At 50.6% G+C, this 23,026-nt stretch overlaps 1 protein-coding gene and 1 pseudogene across 4 annotated transcripts in view; both read left to right on the top strand.

Annotated features, from left to right (window-relative positions):
- The window catches only part of IL34 (interleukin 34), a 53,592-nt gene extending 30,755 nt beyond the window's left edge, over positions 1–22,837 (top strand). The window contains exons 2-7 of one of the 4 annotated variants that reach the window (XM_036926964.2): positions 13,087–13,487; positions 18,186–18,319; positions 19,160–19,237; positions 19,524–19,682; positions 21,833–21,968; positions 22,209–22,837. In XM_036926964.2, the coding sequence (XP_036782859.2) occupies positions 13,460–13,487; positions 18,186–18,319; positions 19,160–19,237; positions 19,524–19,682; positions 21,833–21,968; positions 22,209–22,381 (708 nt within the window). In that variant the 5' untranslated portion in view covers positions 13,087–13,459 and the 3' untranslated portion in view covers positions 22,382–22,837. Of the gene's footprint in view, positions 1–13,086; positions 13,488–13,865; positions 18,320–19,159; positions 19,238–19,520; positions 19,683–21,832; positions 21,969–22,208 lie in introns of those variants that run through there. The other 3 variants (XM_036926963.2, XM_036926962.2, XM_036926961.2) reach the window with 3 other exon arrangements.
- On the top strand, positions 5,117–6,706 carry LOC118932990 (dnaJ homolog subfamily C member 7-like; annotated as a pseudogene).
- Positions 22,838–23,026: the final 189 nt, after the last annotated feature.

The following is a 23,026-nucleotide window of genomic DNA, read 5'->3' as shown; positions in this document are numbered from 1 at the left end:
AAATCCCAGGGCAAAATACCTCTGAAATCAGTCAAAGGGAGAAATAAAGTTTAAAATCCGTTTATTTCTTACAAACCGCAGTCCAGGGCCCTCTCTCTTTCCTGCTCCAGCAGCAGCAAAACCCGCCCTCCCCTGACCTCTCAGGTACAGGTAAGCCCTCCATTGCCCAGGTAATTATATCACTGATACGGAGATGAACTTCTCTCCACCCCTGAGGAATGATGCAAATGCACTAAAGCCATACTTCTCTCCACCCTTGAGCGCCTGTTGATATGCAGATGTACTAAAGCCAGGCAGGATATTCTGGAAATGTTACAATCTTACCTACAGTGTTACGTGGTATCTGGATCCTGCATTAAATTACATTGAATCCCAGAGCGAGGAAGTTACTTTTGGTTCTTTTTCAACCCTTTTTCTCTAGGACAGGGTTTCTCAGCCTCACCACTGTTGACACTTGGGGCTGGAAAATTCTTTTTTGGTGGCGGGAGCGGGGGGGTACTATCCTGTGCACTGTGGAATGTTTATGGCATCCCCGGCCTCCACCTTCTAGCTATAAGGAGCACCCCTACCCCCAGTTGTGACTAGGAAAACTATCTTTAGATATTGCCAAATGTCACCTGGGGGACAAAACCCATTTCTTGTTTGAGAACTACTGCACTAGGAGAAAATCTCAATCTGGTGCCGATGTGTTTGGCACACCTCTTTGATCCTTGCTAATTTCCCTTTTCCAGAATGGGGGCGCCATCCCTAGCTCAGAGCCGTGGGCAGGGAGAGCTTTCTCGTTAGCATTTAGTTATATTATTTTGCTTTCCTTCATGTTGCCTTCTCATTTTGGCAAGGGAAAACTGTTTTTCTTTTCATGAAAGTGTTATAAAGTTTTCTTTACAGATGAATTTAAGTAAAAATGTGAGTGACTATAGAGAAATATAGCTCAATATATGTAGGTGTGGCCCAAATAGTGTCGTGCTAGACAACTGGCTCTAAGGAATGCTGGGAAAGGCATCTTCCTGTCCCAGCGCTTCTGCCGCCTGTAGCACTGGGCAGGTTTTCCTGCTTTGTTTCACCTAAGACAATACTCCAGCTTGGGAGGTGCCATAGGGATCCGGTGTGGGTGCCAAGCCTCCCACGTGTGCTGACGCTGGTCACATACATGTGGCACCTGCCAGAAGTGTGCTGCTGGCTGGAGGCATTCGGTCCCTGGACCCAGGAGCGGGTCTTACTTGGCAGCATTGTTCAGGCGGCTTTGGATGGCAAAGGTGAAGGCAGCGCAGGTCTGGACCCCAGCCAGTCCTTACCTGAGAAGCAGGCATTTGGAAAAAAATCAGGGAGGCCTGGATTTCCCAAATCAGGTGTGGGAGGAAAAGACAATATTTCATTCACGTTGGACACTCTGGCAGAGCTGTTGATCAACTGTTGCTTCTGCTCGCCTCATGGGAAAAGGCTTGATCAGATTGCGGTGTGAGTGAGAATATCACACTTACCAACCTTTGATGAATTGTCTAGGCATTAAACACCCAGGGCTGCCAGCATCAGGAGAGTGAAACATAGCCATTACAGCCTGCTGTTGAAAGAACCCGGTACCACCCATACTCTTGACAAAAGGTTTGAGCCTGAATCCAGTACCACTGCCATAGCGCAGAAACAGAGGACAGAGGGACATGTTGAATTGTGTCATGAGTGTGCAATCAGCAAAGTCTAGACTGGGGACACTCTACAGGTGAACATCCTGGCATCTTCCACAGATGAATTATAGGGGAAAGAATGGGATGGAGGGGAAATCCCACAGATTAAAAGAAACTTAAAAGATATAGGAAATTTTAAAAATTGGACAAAGCTGAAAACTAAATTATTGTGTTCAGGGATGTGCACTTGGTTGATAAAACTGTAAAAAAAAAACCCAACAAACCCAACAAAGTGATTACTGTAATAGGACAGTGGTCATTCTTGGGAGAGCTGTGATTGGAATGGGGTCCCTGGGGTGGCTAGCTGGGTTCTGTTTCTTGATTGGGCAGTAGTTATAATATGTGATTGTCTTATAATAATTCAGTAAACTGTACATCTGTTTTATGTTATCTGTATCTGTGTTGTATTCTAAAACATTTTTAAAAAGCAAGTCACAAAAGAATTTGTGCAATACCCACCTTTTGTAGGTGAAAAGAGAGGAACTATGAAAATATGCTTCTATTTTAAAATATAAACAATGAAAGGATAAATGAAAAACTAATAAAAATGTTTATCAAGGAGGAGGAAGTGAGAGGGAGAAAGATCAGGACTAGAAACTAGACATTTCTGAGCATACTTTTTATAGTTTTACTTTGGATTTATGTGTTTTATGTAATTAAAACCAAACATTTTTAATCCCTAAAAATAAGAAACAAATGGAAATGCATGGTCTTTTGACTACACAGTCCCAGTGGGAATATAACCTAAGATAGAATCACAAAGAAATCTAAACCTGCACAGACTTGTCATGTTGTTACGTTATAATATCAGTGTTACTATGTTAAAACTAGTATATATATGTATATATACATATACCTGTATATATGGATAAAGCAAATAAATAATTATTTTATGTGCATTAGGAAACAAGATTTTCAGCCCGAGACAAAAAAGATGTGAGGTAGAAAATGGATAAGATTCACCTGGGAACTCGAAGCTTGAAAGCAAGCAATCTATTAAAGACTACTGGAGTCCTGTCAATAGGACAAGAACTTACTGGAAGGAGTTCCAGTAGCCAAGTGATAAAATAATTCAAATATGGAGAAAGAATAACAAAGAGCCACTTTGGAAAACAGCTGGACAATTTGTTTTTGTTGACTCTCCAGATATCATGTGACCTAGCATTTACCTAAGGGAAATAAAAACTTTTGTCCACAGAAAGATCTGTAGGCAGATGTATGCAGCTTTATTCATACTTGAAGAAATCTGGAAGCAACTCAAAGGTCTGTCAACTGATAAATGGATAAACAAACTGGTACTATGGAATACTAAGTAATAAAAGGAATAGGCTACAGATATAGTCAGCAACATGGATAAAGCCCCAGTGCATTTGCTAAGTGAAAGAAAACAGGAAAAAAAGTGGCAACATACTATAAGAAAGAAAAATAAGTGGCAACATACTATAAGATTCTGTTCACATAATATTCTGGGGAAAAAACCTCTAAGAACAGAAATTAGATAATTGATTGTTAGAGGTGTAGAGTGGGGAAGGGGATTGACTGCAAAGAGAACTTTTTGGGGTGATAGAAATATTCTGTATCTTAGAATAATGTGTTGATGTATATATTTGAAATTCATGAAACAAATACTTGAAGATGGTGAACTTTAGTGTACAGCAATTATATCTCAATAAACATGACCTAAAAGTAACTGCAATGAATTGAAATTTATAATTAAAAAAATTAAATTAATGAATTCAAAGTGACACTGAAAAATCATCAGCTGCCTTTGGAAGATTCTAGGGAACAGTTCATTCTCAAAGCTGGTAAGTAAGGGAAAGAATCAAACTTTTGTCCTGCTTTTTCTACAAAGACCAAGACTTGAAGATAGGACAGTGGATGATGAAGGATATAGTTTTACATTATAGAAGAATCATAGTAACAAATGCAGAAGGAAAGACAGAAACAGAAAGTTCCTCCTAATGAAATACTGGATCAAGGCTATAATCACTGGTATTTGATGAAAGGTAAAAGGTTTATGGGGAGCTTTATAATGGATAGAACATGGAGAAAGAACATGACATTAGCTCACTAAAATGGGACAGGCAGATATTTTGTGCTTCCTGATGTAATGCAACACCTCCTATAAAAATTCTGAGTCCAGCGAAGCTTCTTGATCTGAATATTAGAAATACCGAGCTAAATATGTTAAATGGCGTTCCAAGGATGCAATCAACCACATCCAGACTGCGGGAAGTCTACAGGATAAGTGGCAGTTTCTTCAACAGCAACAGAGAGGGAAAGAAAATTGCTATTAAAGATTAAAAAGTATGAAGAGTTCAAAACTTACTACAAACCTGCAAAACAGAAGAAGGCAGTGTGGTACTGGCATAAGGGTAGACATATAGATGAATGGCATAGACTTGATGGTCCAGAAATAAATCCCAATGTGTCTATGCTTCTGTGGTCCCCTGATTTTTGGCAAGGGTGCCCAGACCATTCAATGGGAGAAAGAATATCTTCAAAAATGTTGCTGGAACAACTGGATAGCCACATGCAAAAGCATAATGTTGGACTCCTAACTCACACCACATACAAAACTTAACTCCAGGTGCATCAAATACGTAAACCTAAGAGCTAAAAGTATAAAACTCTTAGAATAAAACACATGTAAGCTTTTGTGACCTTGGATTAGACAACAGTTTCTAAGATATGACACCAAAAACACAAGCAAACAAAAAGAAAAAATATAAATTGAACTTTACCAAACTTAAAAACTTTTGTGTATCAAGGGACATTATCAAGAAAGTGAAAAAACAACCCACAACATGGGAGAAAATATTTACAAATCATATATCTGATAAGAGTCTAGTACCCAGAACTACTACAACTCAAAAAAATTTTAAGATAAACCAGTTAAAAAATGGGCAAAGGATTTGAGCAGGCATTTCTCCCAAGAAGATACACAAATGGATATTATAAGCTTCTGGAAAGATGCTCAACATTATAAGTCATCAGAAAAATGCAAATAAAAACCACAATGAGATACCACTTCACACCCACTAGGATGGGTATAATAAAAAAGATAATAACAAGTGTTGGGGAGGATGTAGAGAAATCAGAAACCTGATACACTGCTGGTGGGAATATAAAATGGTGTAGCTACTTTAGAAAACAGACTGGCAGTTCCTCAAAAAGTTAAATTTAAAGTTTAACTATGACCCAGCAACCCCTTTCCTAGGAATGTTGAAATTCCAAAAACTTGTGTATGAATGTTCATAGCAATATTATTCATAATAGCCCCCAAATGAAAACAACCCAAATGTCCATCAACTGGTGAATGGATAGAGAAAATGTGGTGTATCCACGCAATGGAATATTATTTGACAATAAAAAGAATGAAGTACTGGTCCTGGTGGTAAGATGGTGGCTGTAATGACTGGGATGAGCCAGAGCTGCTCCACGACCAAGAAGGGTGGAGGGAAGCAGTCTGAGAAGGAACAAGGAAATGCCTAGAATGCCAAGAAAGATGGCAATGAAACTTATAACTGCTATACAGAATGCATAGGTATGTGTCCTAAAAGTGCTAACTACTATAGGGATCAAGCAGCTACCTTAATGATGCTTAGAATGTTCCGGGAAGCTCCTAGAGATGCCCAGCAGCCAGTGAGGTTGGATGACAGTTTGGTCTGGGGATATGTACAAGAGGGCAAATGCCACCTTTCTCATCAATGGTGGCATGTCTCAGCGCCTGGAGAGCCCTAGGGCTGGATCCCAAACATGTGCAGCACAGCAGTTCAAGAATGCTAATGTGGGCACAGAATATGAGAAAATAGCAGAAATGGGTTTTGAGAAGTGGGATCTTCAGAAGGTTGTTTCCTGCAAGGACCATGCCCTAGAATTTGCCCCTGCCTGCCATCACTTCAAAATTCTCAAGGCGAAATATTTAGCAATGCTCGGTCATTATCCAGAAGTACTCTCTGTGGCCAGTGACATTTTACAAGTGTATTCTACCAATGCAGATGGTCTGCAAGTATGAAGTCTTTGCCTTTATTAGGAAGATTGTATTGAGAAGACATTTCAGTTTTTTTGTGCAGGCCCTCAGGATGGCTCCTGACCACGAAAAGGCTTGCCTTGCTTGCAGAAATGCCAAAGCACTTGAAGCAAAGAAAGAAGATCGGGAATAAAGCATTTAAAGAAAGAAATTACAAGTTAACACATGAACTGTGCCCAGAAAGCCTGGGAATAGTCCTCAACAATATAGAAATCAATGCTCAACTCTGCTGTGATCAGGGTACAGCTAATTCCAAGCTTAGGAAATTAAGATGGTGCAATAGAAGACTTCACAAATGCAGTGAAGTTCGATGACACACATATAAAAGCCTCCTTGAGAAGAGCTCAGTGTTGCATGGACACCAAAGTGTTGCATGGACAGTATGAAGGAGCATGTGGGACAATGAAAAAGTGTATCAGACAAAGAAAACATCAGAACATAACCAGCTCCTAAAAAATGCACTGCTTGTACTGCAGAAGAGTAAGAGGAAAGATCACTTCAAGATTCTGGGAGTGGATGAGATCAAGGGCAAGATCAAGAAAGCTTACTGGAAACGGGCCTTCCTGCACCACCCATGTGGGAACAGTGGACCCAGTGCCAGAGTTCAGAAAGAGAACAGGTTCAAGGAAGGCAGAAAAGCTTTCCCCATCCTCTTTGATCCCAAGTAAAAGGCTCACTGTGACGGTGGACAGGAGATGACGAGGGCACGAAGATGGATGATTTTGATGCAAACAATATTTTCAAGGCATCCTCCTGCGGTCCTGGGGACTTCAGCTTTGAAGCATCTGGCCCACGGACTTTCTTTTTTCAGTTTAGCTAATGTACGCAAACCATCTAGAATTCAGAAAATGTAGACTTGCCCTGTTCAACCTTGACTGTGGACAGCGTTCGCCTCCTGCCTTCGTCATGTCTCCATGTACTTAGATGTTTTATTTTCTTGACTCACATCCAGTGTCTGGGTGAGCAGGGTGAGGGAAGGGGAGCCGGGGCCAAAGGCTGCAGGAAGGGGGGAACAGTGGGGTGAACAGGGGGGACAGCTTGTGGATTTTTGTTTTACTGTTAGACTTTATTAAGAAAGGAAAAAAATTAAGAGGATGAAATGTTTTGACTCTTAAGAGACTGAAGTACTGATAGATGCTGGGTCTTTGTGGCTCAGTCTGCTCGGGCTGTGATAATCAAATACAATGGGCTGGGTGGCTTAAACAGAGAAATTCCCTTTCTCACAGTTCTGGAGATCGGAGCGCCAGCATGGCCGGTTTCTTGTGTGGAATGTCCCCTTCGGTGCAGACAGGGTCTTCCTGCTGGTGCTCATAGGATCTCTTCTTTGTGGGAGCATGGAGAGAGAGCAAGCCCTCTGGGGTCTGTTCTTATAAATGCATGAATCCCACCATGAGGGCCTCACCCTGATGACCTCATCTAACCTGATTACCTCCCCAAGTTCCCATCTCCAAATACCAGCGTGGTAGGGGTACAGGCTTCAGTATGAGTTTGGGTGGGTGGCGGGGGCACACAAGCCTTCAGTTTATTACATGCTACACAATGAATGAATCCTGAAAACATTATGCTGAGTGGATGAAGCCAGTCATAAAGGCCACATACCATGTGACTCCCTTTAAATGAAATGTCTGGAATGGCACATCCACAGAGCTAGAAAGCAGGTGTTTCTTCTTTCTGTTTCTGTGATTATTCTATCAGTCCCACAGGGACTGGGGGAAAGAAGAAATAGTGACTGCTGGTGAATATATAGAGTTTATTTTTGGGGTGATGGAAATGTTCTGGAATTAGATTGTGATGATTTGTGAATATACTAAAAAAACCAAAAACCCATTGAATTGTACCCACTTGACAATGGCAAATTTCATGGCATGTGAATTATATCTTAATATTAAAAATAGGAAGAAAGATGCAGAGGCACATGAATCAATGGACCACCTTGTTGGGCTCTTGATTCAAACAAAGCACCTTAAGAAAAGACATTTTTTAAATGACTAGTGGATACTGAACATGGGTTCTGTGTTAGATGTTATAAGGAATTTTTGACTTGGGAATGTGTAATTCTAATAATGTGATTATATTTTAAAAATCCTCACATACTGGCAAAACATTATGTCTCTTTTTTCAGTTTAGCTAATGAAAGGAAGCCATCCCGAACCAGAAAATGCAGACTTGCTCGGTTGTAAAACATCATATGTTTTAAAATACTCTAGGCTACAGAAAAATTGAGGGATGGGTGAAACAGGAAGGACAGAGTGTCGATAATTGTTGAAGCTGCTTAAGGGCTGTATGGGGGCCATGTTCAAGGACAAGCCCAACCTGCAAAGGCATTTCTGTTTCCCCACGCCTTGATTCTGGGCTTGACTGTGTGACTTGCTCTGACCAACGGGGATGTGCTCAGGCCTTGGGGCTTCTTTCTTGCTCCAGGAAGGCTTCCGTCCTGTGAACACTTGCTTGCTAACCTCCTACAGGAGGTACTGTAGAGGCTGCGGGCATTTGAGTGAGGCCATCTGGCCCCGATCAAGTCAGCCCAGCATCCCAGGCACCCCACAGAATCATGAGAAATAATCATATCTATTTGAAACCACTAAGTGTGGGGGTAGGTTGTTACACCTATTATTCTACCTTGTTTAGATTTAATAATTTCTGTAATAAAAAGTTTCAAAAATAAATAAAAAATGGCAGAGGGGAAAACAAGTCTTGATTAGTAGTGAATTCCTGAAAGTCTGTCTTCCAACGGAAGTTTCTGACCTAGGCCCTAAGGCACTGGCAGCACGTTTGCCCTTGAAGTCCTCCTAACTTGGAACCGAGATTCATTTTGAGGAAAGAAAATACCTAAACACTCCCAGAAGATGCTTTGGGTGAGAACTGATCCGGCTCGTTAGAGAGCATTTGTGGAGATGATGCACTTCCTTGCTGTTATCACTTAGCTTTCGCTGCATAAAAACTTATCCCCACACTTAGTGGTAGCAAATAAACACGTGCTTATTTCTCATGATTCTGTGGGGTGGCTGGGATTCTGGGCTGACCTGATTGGGGACAGATGGCCTCACTCAAGTGTTTACATGACAGAAGCCTTCCTGGAGCAAGAGAGGAGAATCCCCGAGGCATGATCACATCCCATTGGTTGGAGCAAGGCACCCGGCCAAGCCCAGATCTGGGGGTGGAGAACCAAAAATTCCTTTGCACATTGGACTTCTACTGAATGGGGGCCAAGGGTGCTGCTGGCCAAAGGCTGACCCAGCCCGTCCCCTGGGTGAGACTCACTTCTCACATGGGGCCAAGAGTGGGTCTTGTGTGATTCACGGGCCCCAGGTCTCGCATACTATTTCCACTGGTAGAACAGATGGGGGGGTGAACTGTCACTCAGAAATACAGATCCTGGGCTGATGGAATTGACCAGAATAAATTGTTTCTATTTCTGTTTTGTCTCCCTTTTTCTGTGTCCTAAACTCCGTCTTACTTTTCTTCCATCTCCTCCTTGAACAGAACATCTGTGACTCACTCCTTGTGGCTGACAGTTACTGTCCATCCCCACATTCCCACAGGCGGAGCGGCCTGATTCACGGACGGTGTGGAACTTGGGCCGCTTCCTCGCCCTGCCCCCTCAGCTTCTAAGTCCTTATCTCTAGAATGTGGGGGTTGCACGGAATGTCTCTGAGGTCCCTGTGGCCCTGCCCTGTCTCCAGGGAAGAGGTCAGGCTGGAGCAGGCGGTCTAGTACTCTGTTCCCTGGGCCTCAGGTCAGGCCTGGCTGCTTTGGGAGAGGAATGCTCTGTGCAGGTCTAATCGATTGCAGAAGTGGCCCCAGGTATTCACGCACATCTCCATCCATGCCCTTTGCAATGAAATATATTTTGCAGCTCTTTTTATCAAGAAATGGAGTCTATTTTCCCCTCTTTGAATCTTCTTTGACCAAAAGAATGTAGTAAAAATGATGGGGTGATTGTTCTGTGCCCCGGCCTTAAGGGGCATTGACTCAGTTACTCCCTTCCTTGGAACCCTGACTGCTGTGAGAACAAGCCGAGGCCAGCCTGCCGGGGGCTGAGTCATCCCAGCTGAGGCCAACCTGGATCAGCCAGCACCCTCTGACCCACCAGCTGAGCCGGCCCAGCCCCGGTCAGCCCAGCCCAGGCAACATGCCGATTCGCGAAAAAAAAAAAAAAATGAATGACTGTGGTTGTCCCTGCATGTTGGGGTGGTTTGTTCCACCGCCGATGAAGTAGGCACGCGGGCTGTGTGTCCTGAGCATCAAACCGCATCTCCTCTTCGGGCTGGGACCCAGGCTCCGGAGCTCAGCTGCGGGGTTCCCAGCCGGGTTTCACGGCCCGTTCCCGGGGACGCGGTGCCGTCTCGGTTCTCAGGCAGGGAAGGGAGGCGCCAGAGCAGGTGGCTTTGGAAAGGAGGCGGCCGATGAGTTCCCAGGGTAGGCAGGTCCTTGCTGCCCGACCTGGACGGACATTGCAACACAGTTCCAGCACAGCCTCTTTCACAGTTTAGTTTTAGTTTTTAAATCAAAGTTAGACCTGCGCCTGATTTAAAGAACAAAATAGTTCAGCATATGATGCTGTTATGAACCACAACGGCTCTGGCCGGCTCCCTTTTCCCCATTTTCTGCCGCTTAGACACGAGACTTTGAACCTTAAAATAACTAGATGAAGAGCACGCTCATATTGCTAATTCTTCACTTGAGACTTATCTGCTGACTCCCCACCTCGGAGGATTTAGCTCCTTGTCACCCCCTTCCCTCCTCACACCTCCTTGCCCTCCCAGGACCCTCGAGGCGTGAGTCAGTGAACGTGATACTGCCCACACTGAGCCTAATGCTCCAGCTTTTACTTTCTTGCCCAACTAGCCCGTATGAGTTTCCTAATGGCCACCGCAAGCCCCGGGGTAGGAGGCCGGTGGATGGGAGAGGCCAGTTCTCAAAATCTCCACCGCCCTCCGTCAGAGGAAGAGGGACGGAGAGAGAGAATGGCCCTGGGCCCTCTCCCGGGTGGGGAAGGCCACTCTTAGCAGATTGCCCGCAGGCCACTGGCCAGTCCTTGTTTGCCAAGGAGGGAGCAACCTGATTTCCTCCACGCCCCCTCCCCAGACTCAGTGTCCTCTTTGGCTTGCGCGGATTTCCCCCCTTTTAGTGGGGCTCAAGGGGTGGGACCACAGACGGCACGCAGGCTCAGGACTCTGGAGTGGCATGAGCCCATTCGCACTTTCTCGGCTTCTCCGTCAGGGTCTGGTAGCCCAGGGTGTGTGTGGGGGCTCAGCTCTGAGGGCCTTTCTGAGAGGTTCCTCATTGAGGAGGCTGCCAAGGGGATTTCTGTAGGGTGTGGATGGGCCGCAGGGCCTGATTCTGGTGTGTGCCTGCGTGGACAGGTCCAGGATGAGGGACACTCCCTCCAGGGGGGCAGGACAGCAGCAGGAGACCATTGCCCGGCCCCCAAGGGCAGCACACAGAGCTGAGATGTTCAGGGCCGTGGAGCACGATGCCTGGTAATTAGAGAAAACCCCCCCAAAAATGCAACTTCCACACCAAAACTCTATGTGGAGGCCTGTAAGGGCTTTGCTCATAAGCATCAAAATCTGGGAACAGCCCTGATGCCCTTCAGCTGGTGGTTGGACAAGCAAACAGTGGTCTGTGCAGTGGAATACTACTCAGCAAGAGAAAAGCACAGAGCACCGTCCCGGAGCAGCCAGCGGGCACCCAGTGCAGGCGGCTCAGTGACGGAGCCTGACGCAGGGCTGTGCACTGTGACTGTTTATGTGGCATCTCAGAGCCAACCTGCAGGGCTGAGCGCAGATGAATTTTGCCTGTGGCTGGAGGTGAGGGGACAGGTTGACTACAGAGCCGCTTGAGGGAATTTCCTGGGTGGATGGAAATATTTTATAACTTGATTATTGTAGTGGTCATACAACTGTATGAATTTTTCAAAAGTCATAGAATTATACACTAAAAAAGGTGAATTTTGCTGTCTGTAAATTATGCCTCAATAAACCTTAAAAAAAAAGAGCAACATAAGTTTCAGTTAGATTAGTCTTTGCAGTGACACTGTGATAGCAGGGAACTGCCAGGGTGGAACGGGGGAGGAGATGAGACCTGAGGGACCTCCTCGCACAAGGGTGCGTGGGACCCCTGCGTGCTTTGTGCAAGGCCCTGCCTACTGCTGGGGGCCTCGAGGGTGAGGGCCAGCGCTTCCGGTGCATCCTGTGGGGATGGGTGCACGGTGGGGAAGACCCCAAGCCATACCTGCTTTCCCCTTGTGCCATCAGCCTGTGACCATTTCCCTGCCCACAGGGGAAACGGGGAGCGGGCACAGGCACGGAACAAACAGAACCTGCCAGACAGAATCCCCGAGCCGGCTCTCTCACCGGCCAGCTCGGGTTCTCTGAGCCTGTTTCTTCATCTGCAAAATCGGGACAACAGCCCGCACCTCACGGAGTCCAGTGAGGGATCGAGGAGGTGACTGTGAGAGCCGCGGGCTTCCTGGCTCACCAGTGGGCACCGGCTTGCGGGAGGCGCCGCCAGCAGGCCGGCTTTGAATTCCCACGGCGCTTCTTGCAAGCAGTGTAACCTTTGGTCAAGTGCCTTCACCTTTCTGGGCCTGGGTTTCGTCATGGATAAGATGAGATTTTTATGGCCCCGTAAGATTGTTGTGTGGATTCAGTGAATATAAAGGCCTTAGCCCTGGCCCTAGCAGAGAGCGAGTGCTCTGGAGGAGCTAGCCTGTTACTGTCATATACTTGCTAAATTTAGCAAAATAAAAATACTGGACTCCCACTTCATGGGGAATTGCAGATAAACAGTTAATTTTTTTTTTTTTTAGTAGAAGTGTGTTCCATGCAATATTTCAGACATACTTATACTAAAAAATTGTGTTTACCTGAAATTCAAATTTAACCAGGTGTCTGGTATTTCACTGGCAACCCAGGAGGGGACGAGGACTTGGAGTAATAGGATGATGGGACTGAGCCTCAGAGGAGTGGAGGGAGAATGAGCTGTTTCTGACTCCCTGCAGCCTGAGTCAGTCAAGTACTTCACCTGCGATGCCACCTCCTGCAGGAGGCCTCCTTGACTGAACCCCCACGGCCCAGTCATTTCTTGGTCCTGCTTTTGTGCAGACCTGTGGCTGCCAGACGGTGCCACTGTAGCTCACTCCTGGGCCAGAGCTGGCCTTTGGATGTTCCGGAGCCATTTCCTGCGTGCAAGCCTGTGTTCCTGCATCCGGCCAGCAGGGCAGGGCTGTGCACCCACCCCCTTCCTGGGGGGGTCCCTGCTGGCGGTGGGGCAGCATGCACAGTAGGCTCTGGGTGCCTGTGGCTGATGACTGAGTGGCAGCCCTGCTCTTACATAATCAGCTTCTCTCCTCCTTTCTCTTCCCAGAGCCAGATTTCACATTGAGCAGCTGCAGACGGGGAAATCAGAGAAAGCACAACCCAGCCCCAGATTCCGAGGGGCCTGCTGGGGACTCTCTCCTCCTGCTCGAGAGGGAAGACCCTGTGGCCGCTGTCTCAGGCCAGGTCCTGGCTGCCATGGGACTCGCAGTCGCTGCCCCCGGGCTGCCCTCCGCACTGCCAGGCAGATAAGGGCGGGTGCTGCCCAGGAGCACCTGCCAGCTGCTCCCCCGCGGCCAGCCCTTCCCTGACATCAGGCCACCTTTGCTGACCTGAGGCCATGTAGGCCTCACCTGGGCCTCTGTGGATGCACACAGTGCTGGGGACACCGCCTCTGCTCTCTGGGGACACAGCACACCATCATGCCCAGGGGATTCGCCTGGCTGCACTGTGAGTACTGGGGGATTCCGTGCAGAGCGCCCCAGGGGGCCTGGGCCCAGAGCCAGGCTCTGCTGTAACCACGGCGACTGGGCCATTCTTGCTAGAGAGCAGCTGAGATGCTTCCCAGCTATGGCTGGCGTGCTTGGGGACTCCCTCTGCCCAGCCTCCTGCTGACCCCAGCCCAGGTGGCCATGGAGGGTGCAAGGCTGGCTGGGCACAGTCACTGGGTGGCCGCGGGATGGGGCAGGCACTGGGGTACATGGCAGCCCTGCCGTCTGGGGCTCCTTGGTGCTGGGAGTATGGTGGGGGCAGAGGTGTCAGAGATGATTTCTGTCCTCCCTGGGTGTGGCCGGTCATGGGTGGGGGGCGTTGTGGGGGGTGGGTTGTGAACATGTCTGGGCCCCAGGACGCATGAGGATGGCTAGGAACCTGGAGAAGTCACCCCGTTCCCTCTACTACTCCTTCCATAATAGAACAGAATTAAAAGGCAGAAAGAGAACAGTGCTGTTGGGGAAAAGCAAAACAAGTTGACATGAGGACAGAAAAAAAAGACTGTAGAGGCCGCTGGTGGGAGGCCAGACCGAGATGCCTTCAGACTCCAAGATGCAATTTAGCTGACTCCAGCTCAGCAGTTTGCTGGTGCCTCCCCTGTGCCCACGGGACAGTGCCTGCCATGGCACAAGGGCCTGTGCTGTCTCATGCCTCTCTCTTCAGTGCCCGGCACAGAGTCAGGCACTAGGAGCTGTGTGCCGAACGGGTGGGGCCTGGGCTTTGATCCTGCTAGGGAGTCACAGAGGACTTGGGTCCAGCTTGGCTCTGAAGGACAGGGCATTCAGAGTGGGCAGGAGGACCCAGACCCAGTGCTCCGGAAGCTTCTAGGTCACGGGAACGGGAGAAGCAGGACGGGCAGCATGGGTGAGGCGCCACTTGGGATGGTGGCACAGGTGGGCGTGGGGAGGTGAGGACAGTGTTCCAGGCAGGGCCCATGGCGTGGGCGGAGGCTGAGCACTGGGACAGTGAGAGGCCAGGCTGGAAGGCTGGTTTGGGCTCAGACGGCTGAGGCCTTGAGAGCCCCGGAAGGTTGGTCCAGGGTGGGGGTGCGCATGGGAGTTCCCCTGCTTTGGGAAGATTAATCCTGTACTTCCAGGAACCGCTGGTGCAACCTTCTGGGGCGGAAGGAATGAGGCTCAGTTTGGGAGATGGAATCAAGAATGACAGGCGTGGGAGAGGACAAAGCCTGTGGAGGCAGGCAGCAGGGCTTGGCACAGATCGACTGTGCGCTGGGAGGGGCCACCCCTCAGGGCCTTGTGGGGGGTCTGGATGCTGGAGAAGGATGGGCTGCCATAGCGAGTCACCACGCACTGGGTGGCTTAAGCAGCAGACGTGTACTCTGTCCCAGCTCTGGAGGCTAGGAGGCCAAAATCAAGGTGTTGGTGAGGCCAGCCTCTCTCCAGAGGCCCCAGGGGAGGATCCTTCCTGCCTTTCCCAGCTTTGGGGACTCCTGGCACTCCCTGGCTTCTGGCAGCACCTTTCCATCTTCACATGGTCTTTCCCTCTGTCTCTGTGTCCTCTACTTTTCTCACAAGGACACCAGCCATCGGATTTAGGGTGGGCTTTAGTATAGGGCTTTATTATAGCTGCAAAGACCCTACTTCCAAACAGGGTTGCATTGGAGTTTCTGGGTGAACAAGAATTTGAGGTGCAGGGATGATGTCATTCAATCCTCTGTGCAGGCTCAGATTTGGTCACTGGGGTACAGGGGTGGACAAGAGCTGTTTGTCACCCTGCAGAGGGCTGTCTTGGGGAGCGCAGAACCCCCCACTCCCCGCAGGGAGCCAGGAAGTTCCTTCTGCACATTGCTCTCTCTTCAGTGTCCTCCCCTGTCCTGTGGGTCTCTTGCCTCTGGAGGGAGATGGGGCAAGGCGGGCCCCTTGATGCAGAGAGGCTGGCGCTAGCTGGGAGGCTCCCTGTTGCACTGTGCTGTCTGTGTGTGGTCACCTGTTTGCTGGCCTGTTCCTAGGGGTGGAGACAGCAGAAAAGGAGCCTAAAATTGGAAATGATAGTTGGCTGCAGATTTAAAGGAAGTCTAAGTTTGGAGGAAGGCAGATCATCTCTGAACAATGTTTCTGGCACAGTCCATGTGGGCCAGGCTGACACAGGCGGCTCTCTGACTCAGTCCCTACTACAAACCCACATTGCCAGGCCACGAAGGCCCGGGACCGGGATGCAGAGAAGGGCAGCTAGGATAAGTAAAACCTGAGGGGTGGAGTGGACTGCCAGTGGGTGACTGCCACATGGGAAAGGCGACCCAGTGCGGACAGAGATACTGACTTTTAAAGAAAAGATGGAAATTCAGGTTTTTACATGAAATAACCAGATAGACCTTTGGGACACCAATTTGCCGCTGTTGCTCTAGTTTCTCAAAGTGAGGTCCCCAGATCATCAGCAGCACCTGGGAACTTGTTAGAAATGCAGATTCTCTGGCCCCACCCTAGTCCTACTGAATCAGACTCTCTAGGGTGGATCATTCTGGGCCTTACCCACTTTCCAGAAGATTCAGATGCATGCTTCTGTTTCCTGGCTCAAGGTGAACCCTCAAAGTGCTCAGTAAGCAAGACTGTGTTGTGGTGACCGCATTGTGTGTTCACATACCAGGGACTAGAGATAGATAAACCCAAATAGAGATAGTGCACACACACAAAAGTTCCCTGGTCAAGTTCATGAATTCTTTGGGCAGAAGGTGCTAGAGACAGATAGAGGATCCTGGGGAGGGAAGGAGCCTTGGTGAGACCTGGAAAGAGGTCTGCAGTGTGGGGGGATACCCAGCGCAGGGGTGAGGATGAATGGAAACCCCCAGGAAGGAATGATCTTGACCTGCAGGGCACCAGGCTGAGAAGCTTAATGTTTTAGAGGCAAGAAAAGCAAGGAGAAACAATGGTTCCATTTGTGTTTATCTATTCTTTTTCCCAAACACTGGGTCAAGCACAGGGGGAGAGAGAGAGGAAGTGCAAGGGGGTGCTGCACATTGCAACAAAAAATGTGGTTGTCGGACTTGTGAGAGAGGACGGGATGGTGGGCTGCAGCCCAGACGGGGCCCAGGGCTTGAGTAGACTTGAGGGCACACCTGGTGAGGGGCTGGCAGGCACAAGGGTTCTGCGGCAGACTGAGCAGGAGGTGAACGTGATGGTGAGCAGACCCAGGCCAGTGGGGGCGTGGGAACAAAGTCCTCCTAAGTGCAGGGAGGTGAGTGGGCAAAGTCCAGGCAGTAATTCCTCCTCATTACCAGCAGTGGATCAAGGAGGTGACTTAGCCTTTTGGGAAAGAAAAAAGAAAAAGAAAAGAAAAAAAAGAAATCATTGCTTTTGACTAAAACAGTAACAGATACTAATATAAATCTTATGCACACACACATATATAAAATTAACAAGATTCAAGTCATGCTACCTACCCAGATACAGAGTGTTGAATCATGAAGTTTTAAGACTTTACTAAGCATATCATAAGTATATTTTTCTTACCATATAGTAAGCATATCATTAATATTCTTTGACAACGTGGATTTTATTGGCTATTGTTATTATTGACCATCTTGGCCATTTATAGATGTTCATGACTATAAAACAATGCTGCAAGGAAGACTTTGTCCACAAATATTTTGGTAATGCCTCTCTTGTTTTCCTTCTGGTTTATTCCTAGAAATGAGTTTAATGGGCTGAGGGGTGTGAACATTGTAAAGTCCATTAACAACAAAAATTGCCAAATTGTTTTCCGGGATGAGAGCACCTGCTTCACTGCTTTGCCAGCACCAAGTATTACTAAAAAACAACAGCAAAACGAACAAACAAATCCTTTCCATTTCAATAGGTGAAACATGTAGTCTGATTGTTTTAATATGTATTTCTTATCTTTAGTGGTGAGTTTGATTTTTGGGGTACATCTCTTGCCCATTTATATTCTTTCTGCTCTAATCACTTAACCCCCTTTTTTAAAATTAAAATATCTTTGACATACCTTCTTATGTCGGTTTCACCGTTTTTCCTATTTGCTGCAAATTCTCTCAAATGTTTTTTAAGTCTGTTCAGTTACGGGGAAATCGCAAGGGCTGTTTTTGAAGTCACAGTGCCCCCCAGTGGTGAAAATTGGTAACGTTCGGAGGGAGCAGCTTGCTTGTGGCAGGGAAGAGAAACCGCCCGAGATTCACTTAGCATCAGAGAACCAGCAAACTGGAAGGGCCGCTACAAACCAACTGGTACATCTAACTGAGAGGGATGCCAAGGTCAGCTAGAGCAGGGAAGAAAATGACTTTGGTCACCCAAGAGTCACGTAGCGAATGGGAGCTAGAATCTACATCTCCTGGATCCTCAGACGGGAAATACGTCAACAGGCTTGGGGCGGGCGGTGGTGGCTGAAGTTGCCCTAGAGGGGAGGTTGTGCCTGCCCCACAAGACTGGAGACCAACCCCAGGGTGCGACTCCTGGGGGACCTGCTGGCCAGGGGTGGGGGCGGATGGGCTGGACTGCTCGTGTTTGCCTGGCGATGCTGTTCTGGAGCCTGGATCCCAGGGAAACATCCCTGGTGGTGGGATGGCCTCCAGCCCTGTCCCCCACATGACCACGAGAAGGGAGGGCGGGCAGTGCACGGCCTGCACGCCCAGCACTATGGAGTCAGTGCCGTTTGCTCACTGTTCCTGTCGGGCGAGGTCCACAGATCTTGGGATCTTCCTTGGTGTGGCCTTGGGGAGCGAGAGTTTGGAGATGTGGCCCTTGACCCAGAGCGAGGAGTGCGCCGTCACCGGCTTTCTGCGGGACAAGCTGCAGTACAGGAACCGCCTTCAGTACATGGTAACCACGTGGGCACCCACTGCGCCCTTCTTCCCAAGCCCCTTGGCCCATGGGGCATAAAGATCTGGGCATTCAGGGCCCCTCCTTGGACCCGTGTCAGCCCTGAGCCTGCCATGGCCCCCGTCTCCACCACCTACCTCCCCCAGTGTGTCTGGTCTGCAGATACAGACCCCTCTCCCCCAGCCATCCCGGGGGGGCCTCCACCCTCCTACCTGAGCTGACCTTGGATCCTCCCTCCACGTGGCCCTCACCCCGTGACTCAGAAGTGGATGCCAGGAAACCCTGGGGGAACCCCAGACACTTATTATTAGCAGGGGAGAAAAAGACCTAGAAATTTGGAATGCACGATTCTTTTTGTAGGGCGGAGAAGCATACGTACCCTTGGACTCTATGTCTTTCTTTCAACAGTTTTACCAAGATGAACTTCACATATCATACCATTTACCCATTTAAGTGGTTTCAGTGACAACTCGGTGGTTTTAGTGTATCTGCAGAGTTGTACAACCATCACCTGGGCCAGTTTTATAGTAATCTTTTAATGTGATCTTCCTCACCCTCAACAAAGATGTTGCTCTTGGGTCAGTGTGACCCTTGTACTACTTTTGGCTTGAAACTTCTGCCTTAACAGGAACTTTGTGTTTCACTGCAGCCCCCCTGTGTCCCAGAGGGCAGAGCTGTCCTTACCCCACTGGGGAGCCTAGTAGAGACTCTCTGCAGAGGGCCACCGCTGCCATCGAAGGGCCGGTCCTGGGGCCTCTTCTACAGTAATCTGGGAGGCTGGGGAGCCTGTCTGAGCCGTTTCTGACTCTGGCCTCCTGATGTGTTCTTGTCTTTCCCCAGAAGCACTATTTCCCCATCAACTACAGGGTCAGCGTGCCTTATGAGGGGGTGCTCAGAATGGCCAACGTCAGCAGGCTGGTGAGAATCCCCTCCTGGGCTGGGGAGAGCTCTGCCTCCCGGAACATCCCGTGGGCTCAGCCTGAGAGGCACCCTGGTCCTGGTAGGTCCTGGGGCCTAGGGCCTTTCCCGGGCCCACAAGCAAGCCTGCCCTCAGCTCAGGCCCAGGTTGCCTGCCATCCACAGTGGATGCCCACGGTCTGCTCTCCATGCAGGGGCAAGATGGGGGGCGGCGGTCAGAGTGGTAGGGGGAGGCCCCGAGGCCCATGCCTGGGAACTTCCATTTTTTTTCCTGTCCCTGCAGCAGAAGTCCCGGGTGAGCCAGCAGGAGCTGCGGTATCTGTGGGCCTGGGTGAGTCTCAGTGCCACTGAGTCTGTGCAGGAGGTGCTGCTCGAGGGCCACCCATCCCGGAAGTACCTGGAGGAGGTGCACACGCTGCTGCTGGACGTGCAGCAGGGCCTCGTGGTGAGCCGTGCGGAGGGGCGGGCGGGCAGGGCGTGTGCGCTCGCGGTGGCCAAGGGCTGTCGGGGGAGGGCGTGAACCCGGGAAGAGTTCCGGCCTGTCCTGCGGGCTGTGGGAGGAATGGGAGGGAAGAGGGGCCCTGCAGGGGTGCCCAGGTAGCCTGGGCCGGGGGCCGGGAGCTGCACCAGTTCCAGGCTCGGGCTCGCTGCTCTGTGGAGCCTTCTGGCTTTGTTTCCACATCTAAGAAACCAGGTTCTCGGCGGGAGAGGAGAGGCAGGATGCCGAGGTGGAGCGCAGGAGGTCTTTAGGGGGCCGAGACTCTTGGGTACGGCACTGTAACGGTGGGCGCACAACATCGCGCATTTGCCAAGGCCCACAGACTGCGCACCGCACACTGGGAGCCCCAACGGGAACTCGGAACTTCAACCAGTGATAGCAGAGTGGCTCCCAGGCACCGCCTGCTCAGCAGGCCCTGGGGGTGTCCTCTCAAGAGCCTGAAGAGTAAGGTGATGGGACCAGTAGGTGCCCGAGCAGGCCCTGCCTGTGTGTGGGACCCACCCCACTGCCCACTTCTCCCTCCCCCTCGCCCCCAGCCATCCTCAGCACCCCTGCACACACCTGCCCGGACCGCTACCTGCTGCCCGGCTGCACCCGACAGCAGTTGTGAGCTGATACCTGGGCTTAGGGGGCAGCTGCAGGGCATTCTGGGACAGTCTTGGTTCTGGCAGAGGCTGGGATACCCAGCCATTCCCTTGGGGCTCTTTTGGGCAGGGTGGGTGGGAGCTGACCTGGGGAAGGGACAGTTTCCACCCTTGATTTTCCGGGAGCACCGTGACCGAGCGCTCTTTGGGTTTGCAAAGGAGATGGTGGGTAAGCTGAGCCCACCTGGGCTATTTAGATTTCACCAACCTTTAAACCTCTCTTCTCTCTCCCAAGGTTGGTGGTCACTGATCCGCTCCAGATATGCCCAGCGTCTACGGGAAAGCGGGTTCTCCCAGCAGGGGTGGGGGCCATGGGGATGAGCCTCCTTCCCTCCCGCCATCCCCACTTCCCTAAGCCTTTGCCTATTAGGTTTTTAGGGCCAAATACCATAACAAATCACCACTACCTAGTCGCTTAAAACAAGAGAAATGATCTGTCACACTTGTGGAGACCAGAAGCCTGACATCAGGGTGTTGGCAGGGCCAAGGTCCACAAAAGGCTCTCCGGAGGATCCTTCCCGCCTCTTCCAGCCTCTGGTGGCTGCTGGTGTTCTCAGCTGGAGGCGGCATCGTGCCAAACTCTGCCTCTGTGGGCACATGGCCTTTCCCCCTGCGCGAGTCCTTTCTCTTACAAGGACACCAGTCGTTGGATTTAGGGCCCACCCTAGAACCAGGACGCTCGCCTCTGGAGATCCCTAACTTAATCACACCTGCAAAGATCCTATTTCCAAACAGATTCACATTCACAGGAGTTAGGACTTGGCTGGAGTGTTTTGGGGGGTTAGGGGGACACACAGTTCAACCCAACACTCTACTTTAAGGAAGGTTCTCCCCTGGCTCAGGCCCCACATAGCCTCTCTACACAATGCCTTCCAGAATTCTGCAAAGGCCACAGCCCCGCCTCTGTCCCTCCACCAGGCCGCCCCCCACGCCGGGTTCCTTGTTCAGTGCTGTGGAGAGAAGCCCCCAAGCTTGGAGCCCCAGACCTGGCCCTGTCTGTGTGCCTTGTGCCTCCATGTCCTCAGACACGACCCTTGTGAGGGCCCTTGTTCCTTGGAGTGGGTGGAGATCTTTGAGTCCCAAAGGACAGTTCCCTGGGCCAATGACCCCTCGTGTGGTGGCTGCGCCTGGGGGTGAACAGCAAGGATGCCCCCAATTTCCTCTCTGTCCTGGGATGCCCCCCACAGTCCTTTTCCCAACAATGGAAAGAAGCCTTTGTGCTGTGCTTGAGTGAGGGGGTGTCAAGTGTGTGTGTGTGGGGGGTCCTCGCAGGATATTGGCGCGGCAGGAAGGGGAGAGAAATTGCTCTCGGCCTCCTGGTCACAGGAAGTCCTCTTCCTTCTGTGGCTTGCACAGCTCCAGGCGGCAGCCCCCGCGGTTCCCCTGGGAGAGGGCCCCTCTCTCCCCTGGCTGAGGCGGTCCCTGTGGTCCTAACGGTCTCCTCCCTCCCAGGGTGTGGAGGTCAGCCCCAAGGTGGAAGCGGTCTTGTCGCTCCTGAGTGCCCCGGGGCTGAGCCTGAAGCTGGTGCGGCCCAAAGCCCTGCTGGACAACTGCTTCCGGGTCATGGAGCAGCTGTACTGCTCCTGCTGTAAGGCGCTCCCAGGGAATGGGGCTGGGGACAGCACCCCAGGCTCCTAAGCCCAGGTCCCTGAGCACAGCTGGGACCCTCCTGGGCCTGCCTCCCACTCCCCTGGGCTACAGGCCATCTCTGGAAGCTGCGATGGGCCCCGAGTGTGGGGCAGGGACAGTGTGGCCTGGTCTGGGGATGAGGAGGGTGTTGATGGTGCCGACCACTCCTCTCCTGCAGCCTTTCTTCTGTCCCCCGCAGGTAAACAAAGCAGTGTCCTAAATTGGCAGGACTGCGAGGTGCCAGGCCCGCAGCCCCACAGCTTGGCATCCTCTTCGCTGTGTGCAGCTGCCCAGCTGTACCCTCCATCCCGGCAGCCCCCCACCTCCCTGCCCCGCTCCCCGGGATCTACGGCTGGTGCCCCGGCTCAATGAAGCTGCAGAGGGCGCTGGCCTCCTGTCCCAGCAGCCCCACGTGATGACCTGGGCAGGGCGGCTGGGGGAGCCCTGCAGGAGCTCCACTGGGCCCGAGACCTCGCCGGGTGGTGGGCTGCCGGGAGCCCCTCTCGGGAAAGCAAGCCCTAGAAGGGGGTGTTTCTGTGAGGGGGCTCTGTGCCCAAGAAGGGCCCAGCTTCCCGCCGTCTGTACTGCACACGGGGGCAGCTGGAGCGGTGGTCTAACTCACGACACCTCCTGGCCCTCCAGGGGCTGCCTCCGCAGCTGAAGGCCTGGAGCTAGACCTGTGCCGGCTGAGGCGAGAGCAGTGCTGGGCGTGGGAGACGCGACCCAGTGAGGCCAGTTTGGGGCAAAGCCAGATGCTGTATCTTGCCATAGTGGACGCTCTTTCAGTTCCTCTGATTTTTTTTCTATTAAACACCCGCTTTTGTTTTGTTTTGCTTTGCTTTACATCTGTGAGGGTGAACCCAAGGGCCCAGAGCCCCTCCACGGCCTCCCCGTCCAGCTCCAGCCCACCGAGAGATGGGAAGGGGGTCGGGCTGGCCGGGCCCTGGGGCCTGGGTCTGGGTCCAGACTTGGAATGGACGGAGCCTTCGCTGGGTGCCTGGAATGGGAGGTATTTGA

This window comes from Manis pentadactyla, chromosome 15 (assembly GCF_030020395.1).
Source record: "Manis pentadactyla isolate mManPen7 chromosome 15, mManPen7.hap1, whole genome shotgun sequence".
Classification (NCBI taxonomy): domain Eukaryota; kingdom Metazoa; phylum Chordata; class Mammalia; order Pholidota; family Manidae; genus Manis; species Manis pentadactyla.
The sequence above is the reverse complement of the archived record's forward strand: the minus strand, read 5'-3'. Positions and strand labels throughout refer to the sequence as shown.